This window comes from Giraffa tippelskirchi, chromosome 4 (genome assembly GCF_054371585.1).
Source record: "Giraffa tippelskirchi isolate mGirTip1 chromosome 4, T2T-mGirTip1v1.2.pri, whole genome shotgun sequence".
In the NCBI taxonomy this organism is placed as follows: Eukaryota; Metazoa; Chordata; class Mammalia; order Artiodactyla; family Giraffidae; genus Giraffa; species Giraffa tippelskirchi.
Window position 1 is genome coordinate 4,064,301 of NC_137278.1, and position 19,703 is coordinate 4,084,003.

The 19,703-nt window shown below is 56.5% G+C and overlaps 2 protein-coding genes across 9 annotated transcripts in view; one reads left to right on the plus strand and one right to left on the minus strand.

The window, feature by feature from the left end:
• Nucleotides 1-24: 24 nt before the first annotated feature.
• SPACA9 (sperm acrosome associated 9) lies at nt 25-14,102 on the minus strand. 4 transcript variants are annotated; one of them, XM_081590805.1, is made up of 6 exons: nt 14,038-14,102; nt 8,036-8,228; nt 4,644-4,819; nt 1,751-1,953; nt 894-1,041; nt 25-101 (listed from the first exon to the last, which is right to left on the minus strand). In XM_081590805.1, exons 3-6 carry the CDS (start codon nt 4,788-4,790, stop codon nt 90-92), a joined length of 510 nt encoding a protein of 169 aa, XP_081446931.1. In that variant the 5' UTR covers nt 4,791-4,819; nt 8,036-8,228; nt 14,038-14,102; the 3' UTR covers nt 25-89. The 4 variants fall into 4 exon arrangements, with proteins under 4 accessions (XP_081446931.1, XP_081446930.1, XP_081446929.1 ...); XM_081590804.1 differs by lacking the exon at nt 14,038-14,102 and adding an exon at nt 10,685-10,806; XM_081590803.1 differs by lacking the exon at nt 25-101 and having other exon boundaries at nt 597-1,041.
• Nucleotides 11,554-19,703, plus strand: part of AK8 (adenylate kinase 8) — a 134,466-nt gene continuing 126,316 nt past the window's right edge. For 4 of the 5 annotated variants that reach the window (XM_081590795.1, XM_081590796.1, XM_081590800.1 and 1 more), the window contains exons 1-2: nt 11,554-11,663; nt 14,602-14,686. In XM_081590795.1, coding sequence (XP_081446921.1) covers nt 11,580-11,663; nt 14,602-14,686 — 169 coding nt within the window. In that variant the 5' untranslated portion in view covers nt 11,554-11,579. The remainder of the gene's footprint in view (nt 11,664-14,601; nt 14,687-19,703) is intronic. The other variant, XM_081590797.1, reaches the window with a different exon arrangement.

Genomic DNA, 19,703 nt, shown 5'->3' on the forward strand with positions numbered 1-19,703 from the left:
AGGAAAGCAAGCCAGGCAGAGAGGTGCCAGAACATGTTTTTATTCTTTTATTCTTGACTGTCGCCCCCGGGGAAGCAAGAACACAGAAGCTAAGTCGCCCCCTGCGAAGGGAAAAACCAACAGTGAGACGGCACCTCTGGCAGGCCCAGCACCAACGACACAGTCCCAGCGTCCGGGCCGCAGTTATGGCGTGAGAACCAGGTGACCGTCCTCCTGCAGGAGCCACACTGTCAGTTCTTCGGGCTTCTCTCCGTCTCTCTCTCGAGGAAAGGAGAGGCTGGGCGGCTTGTTCCCCTTTGGTCCAGAGACCTGACCCCACCGTGCATCCTCAGGCCGGAGCAGCTCTGTCCCGCGGCCGAAGGGAGCTGTGCGGTCTCCTCCAGCTGGGCCTGGGCGGGACCCCAGCCCTTCTGGGGGCCCACCTCCCTCCCCCGAACCCACCAGCAGCAATTCAAGTGGGGGTGCTCCTCCTTGGCACAGGGCCTAACACTTGGAGGCCAAGGAAAGTTAGAGGTTAAAGCGCTAGAGGGAAAGAGTTTGTAGGCCGTCCATGGGGTGGCCCCCTGGGGATTAGTAAGTGGCGAGGACAGTGAGTGCCAGTACAAGTGGATCAACTGGTGGAAACCAAGCTTAGTTACAGGATGCCCCGCAGGATGGGACGGGAGGGAATGGGATGGGGTGGGGCAGGGCTGGGTCAGGCTGGGGTCGAGTGGGAGTTACAGTTTCCCACCGGGTGGTCTCCAGGGCGGTTTTGAACTTCCTTGGTCTTTCCCCCCAGGTTTGGGGCCTTTCTGTATCAGTTGCCCACAATTTTGTTTCCGTAGCTTGGGCTGGGTGCCCGAGGCCTGGGGAGCGTGCGCGGTGGCCCACGTGGCTGCCTGGGGCTCACTCACTTGCTGCAGCGCTTTGCGGGGCAGCTTCTCCGAGTGGGCGATCCACTCTTTCATCAGGTCTAGGACGATGGGGATGAGGCTGACCACACCTCCGTAGTGGTTCCGGGCCTCATCACAGCTGAGGTGGTTCACCACATCGTGGGGGTATCTGCAGGGCGGCAGGAAGGGCTGGGTGAGCCCTGCTCCGGGGACTGGTGTGCCGGGCAGGGGGTTTTTCTAAGGCGGCCTCTGCTGCACAACCCCCTGGGGAGGTTTTAGAGCTGTGCATCCGCCAGGCCAGGCTCTCCATGCCAGGCATGGTGGTTGCTCAGCGGGTTTGGGGCCCCAGAGCCCCCAGGGGTCCCGGTGGGAAGGGTGGGAGTGGAGAGCACCTGGCCTGCGGTTGGCAGAGAGCTGGTCAGGGGCTGAGGAGAGCTGCTGTCATCACTCCAGGCGCACCACATACCCTTTGACTCTGCTCACCCTTATACCTAAGCAGCTTGCTCCAGAATCTGGTACTCTGTGTGTGGGATTGATCCCCCAGGGCTCAGAATGAGGGAACCCAGTAGCTAACGCCTGTGGGATCGGGCTCCTGATGTCCCACTTCTTTGGAACAACTGCTCTGTGAGCCCTGCTTCTGGCCTGGTGCTGCCTCCAGCCAGAGGGTTTGTGTTCTGCTAGGTCTGGGCCTCAGAGTCTCAGTAAATTTTTTGTCAGGTCAAGAGTCACCCGGGTGAACCAAGGGGCCCAGGATTTCCCAGCTGGGGACCTCTGGACAGTAGCCCTGGGACTCACTTCCTCCAGGCCCGATCCTCTCCCGTCCCTGCCCCTCCCACACGCATGTGCAGAGACCCCTGACAGGACCAGGAGGGTCTTACTTGGCTTGCAGGCTGCTCAGGTCATTGCTTTGGCTCACGAGGGTCTTGCACTTCTCGAGGAGGTTGTTGGTGACGGGGGTGCCGGCGTGCAGGGCCTCGAAGTGCTGGCAGAGCTTGCTGAGCTCCGAGCAGATGTCCAGGAACATGAGCAGGACGCGCCGGTCTGTGGAGTTGCTGCAGTGGTGTTCCATGTAGCTCTGCACCTGCACAGGCCCATGGGGCGTGAATGCCCAGGGCCCCCGAGCACCCACCCTGGTCCTCCCACCCTCCCGGGTCACGGGGGATAGGCCCCCGATGTGCGGGGCCGTCGGGTCTACAGGCGTATAGACTGAACGTTGTGAAGTGTCGCGGGCACCATGCAGAAGGCTCCGTGGGCCCCGTCTCGCTCAGTCCTCGCCTGAATGCCACCCTTCGGGTCCCCTTTTTCAGTCCTCATTTTACAGATGAATACGAGGCTCAGAGAGGTGGAATACCTGCCCAGGTACCACCGCAGTGGTGAAGCTGAGTCACCCTAGTTCCAGGGCTCTGAGCCCAGATCTCTCCCCGGACCCAGGCAGCTGAGCCAACACCTGAAGCACAGGGGGCTGGTTCCTGACTCTTGATGCCAAGGTCCCACCTAGAGGACCCACTTTGAGAACTGCTGGGCTGAGCCACTCAGTTCATGGAGCAAACTAGAATCTGTTGCTGTCTTGTCCTATGTTTCCAGGGGCAGAGAGAGGAGGGACAGGCCAGTAAGAGCTGGGAAAACAGTGGTCCATATGAGGAAAGAAATGTAGCCTCCACCTCATGCCACAGACAAAATCAACTCCAGGAGAAGGGAGAACTTGATTACTAAAAACAGGGATTTCCCTGGTGGCCCAGTGGCTAAGACTCTGCTCCTAATGCAGAAGACCCGGGCTCCATCCCTGGTCAGGGACCTAGACCCACATGCTACAACTAAGAGTTCACGTGCTGCAACTAAAGACCCTGTGTGCTACAGCTAAGACCCACATAAATAAATTTAGCCAAATAAAAATCAATATAAAAAATACTAAAAAACAAACTAAAGCTCCCATGTGAATGTGTTTTAGTGGGAGGGAAGTTTCATCACCGACTCGATGGACATGAGTTTGAGCAGGCTCCGGAAGTTGGTGATGGACAGGGAGGCCTGGCATACTGCAGGCCATAGGGTCGCAAAGAGTCGGACACGACTGAGTGACTGAACTGAACTGAATTTTTTCTTAAGCCACAGAAGAGGCTAAGGACAGTGATACAGCTGATTTAATTTCAACTCATTTCCCTGGGGACCCTGGGGGCCTTTCCAGCTCAGGACACTCCACACCTGGACACCCAGTCAGTCTGGGTCTGAGATCCACGCAGGCACAGGAGGAGAGGGCTCCAGTCTGGGCAGGATTAACTGACCCATTCCATGTGGTCCTGCCCTCAGTGATCTGCTGGAAGGGGGTATCACCTGCCTCCTCCAGTTCCCAGAAAGTTCTAAACCCGGGTTTTCCTGCTGCACCCAGCTGCCTTCTTGTCGCCAGGGGATGTCTTCCCCAACAATCTCAAGTGGTCCTTCCCAAGGACGACAGCTTTGTATGGGGGAAGAGGCTTTTGACACCTGCACTATCTGCCTACACTCCATGCACACCTGCCCCAGGATCCAGGGTAGGGAGGAGCTTGCACTGTGGTGTTAACTACAAAAGAGCGGTGTCCCTGGGCTACTGGGTGACACTGCCCGGGGTGTGGGGCAGGCGGTCACCTTCCCATACCCAGGCCAGGAAGGGCAGGGGAGGGTTGAGAGTCAACACGGGTGGGGCCATTGTTTACCAGAAGCCTTCTTGACCTAAAGGCAAGAAGGAGCGGGCTGGGGGGGTCACAAAGCCCCGATGGGGGTTCTGAGCAGAGGTGGGGCATCCCAGGTGCTCCTTCCTGATACTGAACACCTGTCCCCGCCTGTGGAAGGCTGAGCCTCTGAGGGAAAGGCTGACGAGGATGCAGCCAGTTTACTTTCAGACAGTTCAGAGGGAAGAGGGTGCATATAAACATGGTTAATAGTAAACACACTGGCGTATCTGGGTGAAGGCTATAATGGTATTTTTCTTCAGGTTTTTAAATTTTCAAGTTAAACTACGAGAAATTTTTACAAAAATTAAGAAGTTTTTTTTTTTTTTTTTTGAGGATGCTGCCAGTCCAGGGTTGTTCTCTGGCCCCATGTGCTTCTCCTAAGCTGTTCTGAGCCTGGTCCCCACTCTCTAGCAGGTGGCATCTCTTCTGTGGGAGAGGGACCCGTCTAGAGCTGTGCTCCTCAGGCACCTGGCTTCCTGGAAGGCTGCTTCAGTCTTGAGGCCTCCACGTTTGGCAGGGCAAACTTGGACGGCAGCTCACCCAAAGAGGAGACTCCAGTTAAATGAAATAATTTGCAAACATGACTTTGCAATGTGCTTGGCGGGTCACAGTTTCTAAACGCCAGGGGAATCCAATGGCTGGGACCATGTACATCTGTTCACCACACATCCCTGTCCTGAGCCCTAAGGCCTGGGACGAAGGACGCTGCTAGATGCTGGGGGCGTGGGTTTGCAGATGATCTCATGAAATCTGCCTGATAGCCCTGGGAGGTGTGTGCTGCTCTTTCTACGTTTTTAGTTGAGGAAACCGGCCGGGGGTCACAGAGGTGGCATGTGGCAGAGCTGGGACTTAAACCCTGGCCGGCGGTGTCTCCAGCCCCGCTTACAGCTGCTTTCTTACTCACTCATGTAGCTGGTGACGGAATGAGTGACTGGCTTGTTCCACAGTTAGGATCTGAGACCTGATCCCCGCACCCACGCACTGGCCCTCTCTGGGCCTTGGTTTCCCCAACTTTTCCAGCAAGGGGTCAAGGCCTGGTCCTGCCTGCCTGCCCACGAGCACCTACCTGCCCGATGCTAGAGATGGGCCGGATCTTGTCGTGGGCGTTCTCCCTGCAGTGCTCCAGGGCCCCGATGAAGGTGAACTGCTGCTGCTGAAAGAGCTTGTATTTCTGCTCCACACTCCGCAGGGACTCTTTCACCTCATTCATCATCCTTCCTGCTCACTGGGGCGCGGAGGAGCCTGTGCGAAGAGGAGAGTCACGAGGTCCCAGGGCCAGACCCACGGAGCCAGCTTGGGGGCGGAGAGGCACCCATGGTCCCTCTCGGCAGCCCCCGGGGCTGAACAGCTTCCCACAGCCCTGGGAGCGGAGACAGTCTTCATCCCCGTGTTGCAGAGAGGGAGGCGAGGCCCTGGGGGGCTGCACACCTGCCCAAGAACCTGGCCGGCTGTGGCGACACAACCCGGCTTGACCCGAACCCGACCCTATAGTCCTTTTACCCTCCAGGGACATGGTCTTTGCCGTGAAACAAGACTTCCTTCTCTCAACTGTAGACAAGAGTTTCTTCGGGCCTCAGTTTCTCCAGATTGTGGGTGTCTATCACACACACACACACACACACACACCGGGACACAGTCTGGGCCTCAGTTTCTCCAGATTGTGGGTGTGTACCACACACACACGGCCTCCCATGGGTCACAGCATGTAAAATCTATTTCATCAGCTGGGACCCAACTGTTTTAAAACATCTGCCACTCTACAGTTGGTAGGAAAGTCTAGGGAGTCTCTTCCAGCTAAGTAGGGGGAGGTCGGCACCAGGACCCTCTCCACTTGTCCGAGGAGGTGCGGTTGCTCGGCTCTGTGCTTGGGGCAGGAGCCCTGAGCTTGGGTTTGCCAGTCCCCAGGGCAGGGCTGACACTAGTGCCTTCTCCCAGCCCTGCCATGCTGTTTGCAGGGAGGAACCAGTTTGGAAACACTGACGCTATGGGGAGCACACTCACAGACTGTCCCTGGTGTGATGCGGGAGGCCCACAGCACATCCAGAACTTCCTCTGAGTGGAAACGGCAGTGGGTTCTGCCCTCCATGACATCACAGTTTTACTGAGCACATGCCAAGTGCTCGGGGTCACAGGTTTATGGAATGTTGGGGCTGGAAGGAACCTCAGAAGGTCAACTCCCCTTAACTTCCAGGGGAAGCTGAGGCCCCGGGTCTCACAGCAAGCTTGTGCTGGAGACACCCTAGGTCCTGGGTTTCCTGAGGTCTAACCACCAGCATCCTTGAAGGTGCCGCAGCCACTGTCCCTGCACCACGAGGCCCCGGCACACGTGGAGCCCAGGCTCGGCTGCGCGGAGACAAGGCCCCAGCGAGATGCTGCAAGTGGAAGGGACCAGAACGTGGGGGGCAGGGGTGCTGAGGAAGGACACATTCCAGGCGTGCTGCCAGGTCCCAGGCAGGGAGGAGGCTTGCTTTCTCCTGGGCCCCCCTCAGCATCCTGAGCACAGCAGGACGGGAATCAGGAAGTCTCTGTGGTGAGAGGGATGGCATCAGGGATGCGAAGACAGCAGATCGTCAGGTAGCCTCCACGACACGGCGGGAGGGGTGACTCCCCGAGCTTGGGAGGGCAGGGAACAAGAAGCCGGGCAGCTGCTGCCGTCCTGAGCTGGGAGCTAAACGCAGCCCGGCTGACACTGTCAAGGGGCTGCGCCAGGAAGGGGGCCGACCATTGTGCCCCGCCAACCAATGTGGCGGCCCTGCAGACGTAATGGGGCCGTTTTGGCAGCACCATCCTGGGCCACCCCTGGGAGCCAGAGCCTGATTTGCCAGCAGGACAGCGCAGCTCCACTGGGGTCAGGCCGGACCTAGGGCCACGCAGGGCGGGGCCTCCTTCCACTGAACTTTCTCCCAGTTCTACTGACCCTGACCCTGACCCTAACTCTACTTACCCTGACCCTGACCCTGACCCTGACCCTAACCCTAACTCTACTGACCCTAACTCTACTGACCCTGACCCTGACCGTGACCCTAACCCTAACTCTACTGACCCTAACCCTAACCCTAACCTAACCCTAACTCTGACCCTAACCCTAACCCTAACCCTAACTCTACTGACCCTAACCCTAACCCTAACCCAACCCTAACCGTAACCCTAACCCTAACCCTAACCCTAACCCTAACCCAAGCCAGGCGGGGAGTGGGCTTAAGGGATGCAGCGGGGCCCATGGTTGAACACCTGTCACAGCCAGCCAAGGCCCCCCCAGCCCTACCTGCAGGCGGAAATGACAGTCAACCTGGGGTGCAGTGGTTTTCTGTTGCCTCCGGTGGAGGCAGGCCTACTAGGATCTGGCCTAGGGCGAGGAGAATGAGGCACATACCTGGGTGCAAAAGGTAAGGGGGTGCCAGGAACTCAGCAATCAAGATAGGTAAAAGCAAGCAAGACGTGACCCCCTAAAGCCACAGGGGCTGCCGATGGCTCAGTCTCCTGGGGGAGGGAAGGTCTGAAAAGAAGGCAGGCTTTGGAGAGGAGGGTGGGCAGGCAGGCAGGCGGAGGAAGTGGGGCCCTGGGCAGAGGGTGGAGGCTGTGGGCAGGGAGAGACTGAGGCCCCAGGTGAGGGCGGAGCTGTGAGGGTAACCACGAAAAGCTTCTAGCCCAGGAGGTGCAGAGCACTTGAGGTGGTCATTCATTCATTAATGCTGAAGCACCTGCCAGGGGTCAGACAGCTGCAGGGTGCTGGACTGGGCACACAGCGTTGACCCAAACAGACAAGACTCCCTACCCTGGAGGGACGTTAGGAGTGGGAGGCAGACAGTGAGGGTAAGTGGAGTGAACGGTAGTTCAGGTTAAGGAGAAAAGAAAGCAGGGGGATGGGTGGGGGTGGCCAGAAGGGCTACACAGCCTGCAGGAGAGGCACGTGCAGGAGGCTGGCGGGTGCAGGGGAGGCCGAACTGGAGCCGAGCTTCAGCCTTCACCGAGATCCTGGGTGGCTCGCCCCAATCCTCCTAGTAACAGCCAGCTACTCAGCGAGGCTCTAGGTAAATCCTAGACAAGCCTCATCTCAGATGCTCGCCACAGCCCCTTGAACGGGGTACCACGGTTATTCCCACAGGACGGACGACAGAGCTGAGGTCTGGCAGCTGGGATGTGAGCAAACCTGGATGTCCCACTCACTTCTGCCCGATTTCACTGAGCCTGAGATCTTTACTTGGTTACCTCCCCTCTTCCACTCGCCTCAGTGAGGGTCCATTGAGAGAAACTCACCAGATATCAGATCGACTGAGGCTGGAGGTGGGTGGGGTGTGGATACTAAGGGCCTACACTACCCAGACCCAAGGCCTCACTTCCACTTGTGTGAGACTGTTCCCTGTTCCCCATCCCAAAACAACGAGGACTAGCATTCAGTGTACCCCACTCCCTGCCACCCTCCTGGGCTTGCCAAGTTCTTCAGGGATACAGCCCTACCTTGGCTGGTGGCCCCAAGAGCCCCTGAGAGCAAAACCGACTTGGTTCTTGATCCTATTGACTTGTGACATGCGCGCCAGGAATGTCGTGCAGGGAGCTGTAACGAGCTATCCAAAGCGACTGTCCCTTGAACAAGAGTCACCGCAGTCAAATTAGTCTAGATGAAAGGCAGGGAGTGCAGGCACTTCTCGATCTGGGGGAGGAGGAAGGAAAAAGTGATTACCCACTAGATTTTCAGCTTTAATTGATTTGTATTTTTCCAGGCTGTTAAAGATTAAATCATGGTATGAAAAGTGCCTAGGGCTTAAAATAAATGAGGAGAAAGGCAAGTCATTTCAGAAATGTCCAGGAAGCAAGCTGAACCTCTCCAGTGCAAACTGCAGGCTTGGTGGTTGTATTCTTTGCTCAGAGGGAGGCTGCGTCCTTCTCTTCCCCAGCTGTCTCTGCAGTTGGATTTGACTTGACAAGCCTACCAAGGTGTGAGTGCTTTGAGGAGGCAGTTCTGAGGGGGAGAGAGCCCTTTTCCCTTGGAGGCCATGTCTCTGGGCTGGTGGCTGCTGGCAAAGGCTTTGGCTAGGAGTCAGGAAACTCAGTTCCAGGCTGGCCCTTTGTTGTTGTTCGTTTGCTCAGTTATGTCTGACTCTGTGACCCCAGGACTGCAGCATGCCAGGCTTCCCTGTCCTTCACTATCTCCTGGAGTTTGCTCAAACTCATGTCCACTGAGTCAATGACACCATCCAACCATCAATCCTCTGTCGCCCCTTCTCCTTCTGCCTTCAGTCTTTCCCAGCATTAGGGTCTTTTACAATGAGTTGGCTCTTCACATCAGGTGGCCAAAGTATTGGAGCTTCAGCATCAGTCCTTCCAATGAATATGCATTGGAACGCTGGCTCTACCTTGGATTTAATGAGTGATCTTGGCCTAGAATTTTCCCCTTTCTGGGCCTCAGTTCAGTTCAGTTGCTCAGTTGTGTCCAACTCTTTGCAACCCCATGGACTGCAGCAGGCCAGGCCTCCCAGTCCATCACCAACTCCCGGAGTTTACCCAAACTCATGTCCATTGAGTCGGCGATGCCATCCAACCATCTTATCCTCTGTCGTCTCCTTCTCCTCCCACCTTCAATCTTTCCCAGCATCAGGGTCTTTTCAAATGAGTCAGCTCTTCACATCAGGTGGCAACATCAGTCCTTTCAATGAACACTCAGGACTGATCTCCTTTAGGATGGACTGGTTGGGTCTCCTTGCAGTCCAAGGGACTCTCAAGAGTCTTCTCCAACACCACAGTTCAAAAGCTTCAATTCTTTGGCACTCAGCTTTCTTTATAGTCCAACTCTCACATCCATACATGACTACTGGAAAAACCATAGCCTTGACTAGATGGACTTTTGTTGACAAAGGAATGTCTCTGCTTTTTAATATGCTGTCTAGGTTGGTCATAACTTTCCTTCCAAGGAGTAAGCGTCTTTTAATTCCATGGCTGCAATCACCATCTACAGTGATTTTGGAGCCCGAAAAAATAAAGTCAGCCACTGTTTCCACATCTATTTGCCCTGAAGTGATGGGACCGGATACCATGATCTTAGTTTTCTGAATGTTGAGCTTTAAGTCAACTTTTTTACTCTCCTCTTTCACTTTCATCAAGAGGCTCTTTAGTTTTTCTTCACTTTCTGCCATAAGGGTGGTGTCATCTGCATATCTGAGGTTATTGATATTTCTCCTGGCAATCTTGATTCCAGCTTGTGCTTCCTCCAGCCCAGCATTTCTCATGACGTACTCTGCATATAAGTTAAATAAGCAGGGTGACAATATACAGCCTTGACAAACTCCTTTTCCTATTTGGAACCAGTCTGTTGTTCCATGTCCAGTTCTAAGTGTTGCTTCTTGACCTGCATACAGGTTTCTCAAGAGCCTCAGTTTGTCCATTTGTAAAATGAGGGAGTTTGGATTAGAAGCTCTTCAAGGGGCTCTTCTGATTCATTCTAATGCTCCGTGATGGACAACTGATGAGGAAAGAGACCCGGAAACGGCTCAGCCAACAACTTTGCACCATTCTGAGCCTCCAATTTCTCATCTGTAAAATGGAATGAAGGTACCTATTTCTCAGGGTTGGTGCAAAGATTCAGTGAGATAATATCACTAAGAGTAGCAGCTATGCATTGTGCATTCACTACACATCAGTTACTAATACTTCTGATACATTAGCTCATGGAATCTTCCATAATCCCCACTTCATAGGGGAGGGAAGTAAGGCCCAGGGCAGGCTGGCACAGTTAGTTGAGAGTGGAGCCAGGATTTGAACTCTGCGCAATCTGCATTTACTATGCCATACACCCTCTCCATAATGTTCACAGACCCCATGGTTTTGTTGAGAGTACAGCTCAAAAACGGGCAGCTCCTCCTGAGAAGAGCAACTGGACAAGAGCTAGAGCTTCCATTTCAGTGCAGTGGCCGCTACCAGGCGTTCCACCTCTAGCCCCCCACCCCCGCCCACCTTCCCGGGATGAACACAATTCGCAGACCTCCTTCCCCCCATCGCTCTCCTGGGTCAATGGCAGCAGCGGCGGCCCCCCTCCATTCTCCAGCACCACCCCCCTCGTCCCCCAGGTTCCAAATCCAGGGCTTGGGTGGCCCTCCCCAGGCCTGCTTTAACCTTGGTTGTCGTAGAATGGCCTTCACTCAACGGAGCGCCCTGAAGCCGGAGAGTCTCCGCGGATCTCTGGGGCCCCGGAGGGGCGCGGAGGCCCTTCCCGGGGCTTGGGAAGAACGGTGGGTGGGGTCGCGGAGAGCAGGCGTGAGAAGGGGCGGGGCCGCGGGCCTGATTGTTACCGCCGCTGCCATAGCAATCGGGTCACGTGGCAGCCCAGCCCCCGCCGCCGGAGCCCTCCCGAGCTGCCCGCTGGGCCGCGGGGTCGAGGGACACACCCGTCCCTTCTTTTTCAAACACCCTGCCTCACATCTCTGGGAGTTGGTGATAGACAGGGAAGGCCTGGCGTGCTGCAGCCCATGGGGTCGCAAAGAGTCGGACACGACTGGGCGCCTGAACTGAACGGCCCCACATCTACCCCAGCGTCTTCATTTTAAAGACGGGGAAACTGAGGCCCAGAGAGCGGATCTGGGGTGGTTCAAGAAGCACCGAACGCCTGGGCCGGGGAGCTTTGGCGAAAACAGAAGTAGGATCAGCCTTCAGCCTCTCCCGGGCCGACGTGCCCTCGGGGTACTGCAGGGTGTCTCAGCGCAGGAGGGGGCCCTCTGAGCCAGGAGGCCGCAGCAGGAAGAGACTTGGGGTTCCCCGCTGAGGCGCGCAGAGTCGGGGGGCAAGGCCGAGGCTGGGGAGCATTTGCTTCATGCGGCTGAGGGCGCTGGCTGAGAACACCCGGAGACAGACCCGGCGCCAGCCTCGCCCCGAGGGGGCGGGGGGACGCGTGCTGATGACGCAGCGACGTGGCGCCCCTGGCGACGGCGGTCCCCAAGGAGCGGCGCCTGCTGATGACGCAAGCGGCCCTAGCGACGGCCGTCCCCAGGGAGTGGCCGCGCTGCGAGGCAGCATGGACGCGACCACCGCCCCTCACCGCATTCCCCCGCAAATGCCCCAGTATGGGGAGGCGAACCACGTCTTCGAGTTGATGCAGGTGACCCGGGCAGCCCTGTCCCATAGCGACACCAGGCGGTGGCCGGGGACCCTCTTGGCGGCGGTCAGGCTGCGCGCTGGCGACCCTACAGCTGGGAGGGATCGCGTCTGTTAGCCACGAGGCCGCCCGACTTGGGCTGTCCGACACGACTGTGTCGTCGTACCCCCAAGGAACCCCTCGACCGAAAGATGCTCCTTGACCCTACTCGGCTGGCCCTGGAGGGAGGAAAAGGGGGCAGGCCATCCCGGCCATGACTGGACCCTTGCTCCGACCCAGTCAGGTCGATGACCTGGAAGAGGTTCCTTCCTTTTTCTCAGTTCCCCTATCTGTGAAATGCCAGGTTGCAAGAGATGGTTTCCAAGGGACTCATTGAGTGCTGACCATTCCCAGGCTGGCTGCGGTGTTGTGTCTGAGCTGGGGAGTGTCTTGAGTTGAAGGTGACCTCTCCATCCTCTCAGAGGGCCGCCTTCTGGGACAGCAGCCCTGTGGTGTGGACAGCAGCTTTTCCCACCTGGCCCTTTCTCCTCAGGGCCAAGAGTTCAGGGTAGCTCCCAAGCCCTCACCCTGAGTTCCCCACCTGACTGACCCACTCTTTGTGTGACCTGAGGCAAAGCCACGACCCTGCCTGTTCTCCGGGTTTCTCTTCTGCATCTTGGGGTGGCGGTTTAGTAGCTAAGTCGTGTCCGACTCTTGAGACCCCATGGACTGTAGCCTGCCAGGCTCCTCTGTCCATGGGATTCTCCAGGCAAGAATACTGGAGGGAATTGCCATTTCCTTCTCCGAGGGATCTTCCCGACCCAGGCATACTGGGGAAGTGAAGGCTTTCAGAAGCTGGACTGGAGGATCTCTCAGCCACTCAGAGGTTCTGAGGGCCAGAGGGAAGCCGGAGTATTTGTCTGCTCCTCCTGGTAGACCCCCCATCCCCAGAGGCACCTCCTCAGTGATGCCTGTGGCTGTTTGAGCATCTGACAGCTCTGAGAGCAGAGCTCAGACTAAGAAACCCGCATCTCTCTCTCTCCCGCAGACACAGGCTTCCTTTGGAAAGTATTCACTGATAGAGGGCGCACGAGAGATTTCTAAAACCTAGTGGCCAATATAAGTAGAAGAGATGGCTAGCTGAGTCCCAAGTCCTCAGTGGTGGTGGGCAGGACACGAGCAAGTTCTGGGGGCACCCTGGTCTGCTCTTAGGGAATCTGGTGTCCCTCACAGCAGTTGTTGGAAGAAGTAGCCTGAGGAGGCTTTTAGTCCATTATTTCCAGTCCTTAGTCATTTCTGTGCTCCCTACATGGTTTTTCACCATTTTCATTTTTTAGCATTTTTATTTTAAAATGATTTTGGACCCACCGGAAGTTACACAAGTAGCGCAGAATTCAAGTGTATCCTTGTGCCAGCTTCCCCCAGTGATAACATCTAACATAAGGGTAGTTCACTGTCAAAACCAGGAAACTGACACGGGCACAATACTATTAACTAGACTACAGACCTTATTTGAATTTCATCCATTTTTACCAGCACTCTTTTTTTTTTTTTGGTATGAGTCTGTGAAATTTTGGGCTTCCCAGGTGGCTTAGTGGTAGAGAATGCACCTGCCAGTGCAGGAGCCACAGGAGATGCAGGTTCAATCCATGGGCGAGGAAGATCCTGTGAAGAAGGAAATGGCAACCCACTCCAGTATCCTTGCCTGGAAAATTCCATGGACAGAGGAGCCTGGCGGGCTGCAGTCCATGGAGTTGCAAAGAATCCGTTGCGACTGAGCCACTGAGCACGCGCACACACTCACACACATACCACACGCTATGACATTTTATCCCAGGTATAGATTCGTGAAACCAACAACATAATTCCATTTTAACTTCATCATTTCTTTAAATCAGCCCACTTTAAAAAAATTAACTTATTTTACTTCATCCTAAGATTTGATGTACTGATTTTTCTCATACACATCAGATATGCAACTGTTTAAAAGTGAAATTTAGAATATTCATCTGTGAGCTATCTAGAGTCATCTCACATGGTCTCACCAGTGCCATAGCACCATAGATTGTGTCCAACAGTGTCTTAATAGGTGTGGAAGCTGAGGCCCAGAGAGGGGAAGGGACTGGTGGGATGTGGAGTGGGGCTGGGACTTCTCACCAGCTTTTTCAGCACTGTTCAGTGCTGTTTCTACTGCACCATTCTCCATCTGCCCCCAAATGGCTACAGCCCCTGCCTGCTTGTCCCTAGGGCAGAAGACTGCTCCTTTGTGTACCAGCACTGCTCTCAACTACCTGGTTCATTTCTGTACCTTTTGTTCTAGAACCATGGAAGCTGCTTTACTTTAGAATTAAATGGCCAGACAATCCCAGGACTCTTTAGAAACCTGGCTAGTACATACCCTGTCCCACACTGGACAGACGCAGGTAGCAGCAATGACCACGTCACCCAGCACATGTTCTGTGTGGGGTCCCTTCTGTGGTTGTGCTGGGCACTGAGATGTGGGTGAGGCAATAAAGGGGATGCATGGGGGCTACAGGAGCATGCCACAGAATTGACCCAGTGCACGTCATCGGGAAAAGTGTTTCAAGTTGAGGGAACAGCATCTGCAAGGGCTCTGAGGGGTGGACAGGCACTCTCCAGGAGAGGGATGGAGAGAAGGCTGGTCTGGGGGTGGGACACAAAGGAACTGAGGGACATGGGCCCCGGGACTGCTTGCTCTGAGTCAGGGGCGCTTCCCTCCAGCACCGCCTCCCTCCAGGTGCCTCCCCAGAAAAACCCATGTGGCCCTTCCCTCACACCTCTGCTCCCAGAGACCAAGGCAGACACCCACTAGGGTGGGAGGCAGAGATCAGGACCCATAACTGGTATCCATAGCGATGCCAGGTTGCTTGGCCATCAGAGCCTAGGGCCTTGGGTACCCATGCAGGTGTCAACCCCCTGAGTGTCTGCCCTGTACCCACAGAACATGCTGGAGCAGCTCCTGATCCACCAGCCCAAGGACCCCATCCCGTTCATGATTGATCATTTGCAACGAGACAACGATTATGGTGAGCACCAGAATGGGCCTCCCCCTCCCCGCTGCTCCCCGCTGTCCCTCCCCTCCGCTTCCTGGGAACCACTCTGCCCTCCCTGTGCCTAAAAGGGAGGTCAGAACAGGGGTGGAGACAAGTTTTGACCACTTGGGGAGGCGATTAATTGAAAAAAATGCCTTAATTTCTTCTGGAGCACAACTCATACAAATGGTCTTGCCAAGTGATTAAAATGAAAACCTCAGGATCAATTATTGATGCTTTGTTACGCCCCAGCTGATGTCGCCCGTTGGGTTTAAGCTCTGTGATCACTCCACTTGTCAGGTGTAAGTGTGGCTGCTGGTCTACCCAGACAGGCCGCGCTTGGCTCTTCCTGATGATGGGCTTGTTATGGGCTCCTGTTAATGAGTTCCAGAGCTCCCCCAAACCTCGCCCGAGTGAATGCAGGCCAGCCAGACCCAAGGCGGGCGCCCGGGACAGGGAGGAGGGGGAGGAGGCGCCCTGTCCTGCGGTCGATTTGCCAAGCGGAGGAGCGTGGCCGTCCTGCGTGAGCTGTCAGGGAGGCCCGTGCGGAGCTTTGATGTTTCTTTCACGGGGGCATTAGCTGCTTTGAAGGTGCAGCAGTGAAACGAGCGGTGCAGCTGAAAGGGACAGAGGCCTGAGATGCTCGTGGTGGGGTGCAGAGGCCTCAGATGAGAAAGGAAGTGAAGTAATTTTTTTAAAAAATGATGAGAGAGAGGAGACTCGGAGCCCGCGGATTGCCAGGCACGCCTGGCCTCTTCTGGGGGCCTGCCCGTGGGTCCTGGGCGGGCCCAGCCCGTGGGAGTGAGAAGCTATTTCAGAGACCTGAGTGGGGCAGCTCGATGTGGCGTGGAGCACCCCCGCACTGTCCTTTCCTGAGCCTCCAGGGAGGCAGAATCGCGCGTCTACTCTGGGTGTGAGCCGGGGTGGCGGGGCCAGGTGTTGATCCACTCTGCCCGCCGGGGACTCTTCTCAGGGGCTTCGGTTACCTGGTCGTTCGGTCGGTGTGGGCGGGAGGGAGGCTCCCCTGCTCTGTGGGGGTGAGAAGCCTCCTTGCTTCCTGGTGGTCCTGCTGCAGACCCTCGCTCACCGCCTCACCAAGTGGCCTCTGTTCTCTGGAGGAGGGTGTTCCTGCAGCCTTACCCCCCACCCCGACCCCAGGCCATTTGGGGCTGGGGTTGCTAAGCTCTGTTACTGAGGGATGCGGGGGGGTGGGGGGCACTTCTGCCTGGGTTCCCCTCTCATGCAGCGCCCCCCCGCCAATCAATAAAGCAAAGGACAGTCAAAAGAAAGTAAAAGTTAAAGGCCAAATAAAGCCTCAGTTTCCTCCTCTGTAAAAGCAGCATGTCTGGTAGCTGAGATGGAGGCGGCCAAGGCCCAGCCTGGTCCCTGGTGGTGTCTGGAAGGGACGCCGAGGCCTCGAGGTTCCCGCTGGGCTTCAGGTAGTGCCATGCAAGTGTCCATTTGTGTGCAGCTCGGCGAGAATTTTCCGAACTAAAACTTGAGAAAATCACGCTCTGAACTCTAATTTGGGTCGTGGCGGCACTTCCTACTTTCGGCTTGAAGAGTTCTGTTCAGGGGCGTGTGTGCCACGCTGTGTGTGCCCCTGCCACCAGCCTCACAGCCTCGCCAGCCTCCCCGCTAGAACTTCAAGAGCCTGACATCCAAGGTACCACTTTGGTCTTTACGGTCTTTTGGTCTTGGTACGGTCTTTAAGGTCTTTACGCTTTCGTCTTGCTCCTCTCTGTGCAGTTACGACTTTCAGTGCCTAACTGACCACTTCGCCAGAATCCTGAAGTCCAGTCGTCACCTTTGTGTTTTAGCTGCGATGCAGTTGTCATCAGCTGGGCGCTCATCTCAGGTGCTGGCTGAACCGTGCCCTGGGCTGCCTCCTCTCCCCTCCTCACTCCCTCGCACCCCCTCAGCATCCTTTTCCATTTATCCCCAGGCTGTCCTCCGAAGAGCCTTTCCTGCTTTCTCCACGTGACACCGCTCTGTCCCTCTCCAGCAGGGTGGAGAATTCAGACCCTCTTCGTTCAGCTCGAGCTGGGGGTGGGGGGCTCCTGACTGCCCTCCTCCATGCCTGGAGTCTTAGGCTTTTGGCCCAGACACTGTCTCAGGGAGTCGAGTCATTGGATCCCAGGAATCACTGTTGGGAGGGGTCGACTTGTCCCTACAGCCCTCCACCCCCACTCCCTGGCCTTGAGCCGGCAGCTCGGAGGGACGCGGGCACATCTTCGCCCTTTGGCTCCAGTCCCACCACTTAAGTGAGGAGAGGGCATCTCTGATGTCCTCCCATGCCCAGGCTTCCACCTCCAGGTGAAGCAAATATTCGGGAGAAGGAGGGGAGGACGAGGAAGATGCGAGAGGACCATGCTTGCGGGATTTCTCTAGGAGAGGGGAAGCCAGAAAGAGTTTCACCCGCCCTCGTGGTTCTAGAAGAGGACAAGGGCCGTGGAGAGGTCCCCTGGTGTCCAGCGAGCATTCCCGCTGCCCTGGGCTAGTGGGTCAGTTGGTCTTGCCTTCTCCCAGCCGTACAGTGGCCTATGTCACCTGCAGCTGGGCGCTCAACCCTCTGCCTCCTTGGCATGCGTGTTGGGTGGGTGGGGGTTCCCTGTGATGTGTGGTGACATGGCCAGTGGCCAGTGTAGAGGGACAGAAGCCTCTGGATTCCTGGCGCTGAGTGTGCATGTGAGGGGATGGGGGAGCCGTTGACACAGGGCTGGCAGCCCCTTCGCTGTGAGAAAAGCAGATTTAGTACAAAGTGAGCATTTACAGTAGCCCTGGGCAATATTAAAGCAGGCAATGGTGTATATAATGGTGTGTTTCGTTTTTTATCAAACGTTTGTCCAAGAAAGCTGTGTATTAGAGCTCCAATACCTAAGGGTTTTCTTGTGAATTTTAAATCATGCTCCTAGTTAAACCTCAAAAGGCTCTGTGGATGGAAAGGTTTTTTGATTTCCTTTGAAGTGGGTTGAAGAAGTTGATTACTCTTGGCAGTCAAGCAGCCTTTTATGACACTGTTTATAAATAATTACTCATGAGCAGGGCTGGAGTTTCAAGGTGTTAGATTTTAAGAAACTGAAATTAATCACATAAATGTGTGCGAGAAATTAGGTGGAGAGAAAGGCCGTGCGAATGTTCCCCTTTTAAAGTATTTTCAGAGATGTGTACAATTTGGGTGCCACTTACAGGAGCCCGGAAGGCGGGCGGGGTTTGTGGGGGGGCCCTCCCCAGCAGCCATGGAGCCTCGTAACTTTGTCAAAATGAGCATGTGACTTGGGAATCCGCTTGTTCCCAAAACACTGTTGTCAGGGTGCAGTCCCCCTTCTCCTCGGTCCCTCGGACCCCGAGCCCTCTTGGGTCTGCCCCAGGTTCTAGGGTGCTACGGCGGGGCGGAGGCCCGGGGTTAGAGCCCTGGAGAGGCGGCAGGGTGACGGACACAAGGGCCAGACCCCCAGCCCACCCCCCACACCTCCCGCCCACCGCTGCCTTCCTCTGGCCTTCTCCCCGTGGTCCGAGCAAGCTCTTTGCTCTAACACACCAGGCCCCATCACCCTTAACCTCGCTCCTTGCTGCCCTAATGCTGCCCCTCCCCTCAACCTCCCCTGGCACCCCAGTTCCAATCTGCCCTGATCATGTGTTCCCAAAGCCACCTCATTTCCAGACTCACCCACCTTCTGCGGCTTCTCTCCTCTGGTCGGGGCACCCGGGAAGGCCTTGCCTGGGTTCCAAGGCCAGAGAGAGAGGCCAGGCCGTGCAGCCCCGTCCTGGCTCCCAGCCCCGCAGCTGAACGTGCCTCGCCTGCCCTGTGCCTGCATCCTGAGCTTCACCGCTCGGCGGAGCCCGGACTCGGGATGCTCTCTGGGAGGTGCTCTCCCTGGCGGCCTGTAGAGCCCACGGGTGGCCGTGGCCGTGTGGCCAGTGGGGCAGCCCCCGTGGGCCCTGTGTGTGAACCACATTCTGGGCTCAGGCTGCTGGGTCGCGTGTCCAGGGCGGCAGGGCTGTCCCCCCCACGCCCCTCGGTGGCAGTCCTTGGGGCCTCGCTCCTGTGGGTGGCCCTGGGCCTGACTCCTGCCCGGGCGGGATCCTCTGAGCCACGCCGGCCTGTGAATAAACCCTCCTCTACTCGACTCAGCCCCGTCTGCGCCCCGTGGCTCGCACCCAAGGGTGCTGACTGGCAGAAGGTGCCTTTGCCAGGAGGTAGGAATGGTGGTGACAAAGGCGACCAAACACTCAGTGGCCACAGAGCGGGACAGCTGAGGAGGAGGCCATCGGAGGCCCTGCTGTGTGCGTGGCTCCTCGCGGTTCTAGCTGCTGGAGCGGAGGCGAGACGTGGTCCTGGCAGCCAGGCCACCCTCTCCACAGCTCAGCAGGGGGACGGGGCTTAGCACGGCAGCAGCACCCCCCAGTCAGGAGAACCCCGGGGAGGAACCCAGTGGGGCTGGGGGCTGCACGGAGGGCGGTGAGGAAGACACCCCTGACGGGGAGGTGACAGAGGAAAGGCTCTGGGCTTGCAAGGAGCAAGTTACCTACATTTCACACCGTGGGGCCAATGGACCACGTTTAGAAGCAAGGGCCGTGACAAGTGTTTGTTCTAAAGCCATCAGCTGGGGACACACAGGAATCCTGCAGCAGCGGTGACGTGTGTGGCCTCATTTGTGGTCCTTGGAGAGACTGCTCCCTTGCGGAGACCGGGCAGAGGCCCTGCTCCCTCCCAGGTCCGCGCCAAAGCAATCACCTTGCCCACACGGCACGGGCCACCGTGCTCTTCCCAGCAGTACTCAGCCCCGTGCAAGTTTGGAGGAGGTGCTCAGTGAGTGTTTGTGGAGCGAAGCAGTGAATCACCTTGAACTTGCCTTCAACATTTTCCCTGAAAATGAGAAGGGGCTGTGGAGTGGGGCAAAAGTCTATTCAAACCCATGCAGCCTGGCTGGGTACTGGTGTGCTGATCATGAATTTGGGAGGCCACATGGACCCTCCAGTTCCTTCTCCGTGTCCACTCTCAAACTAG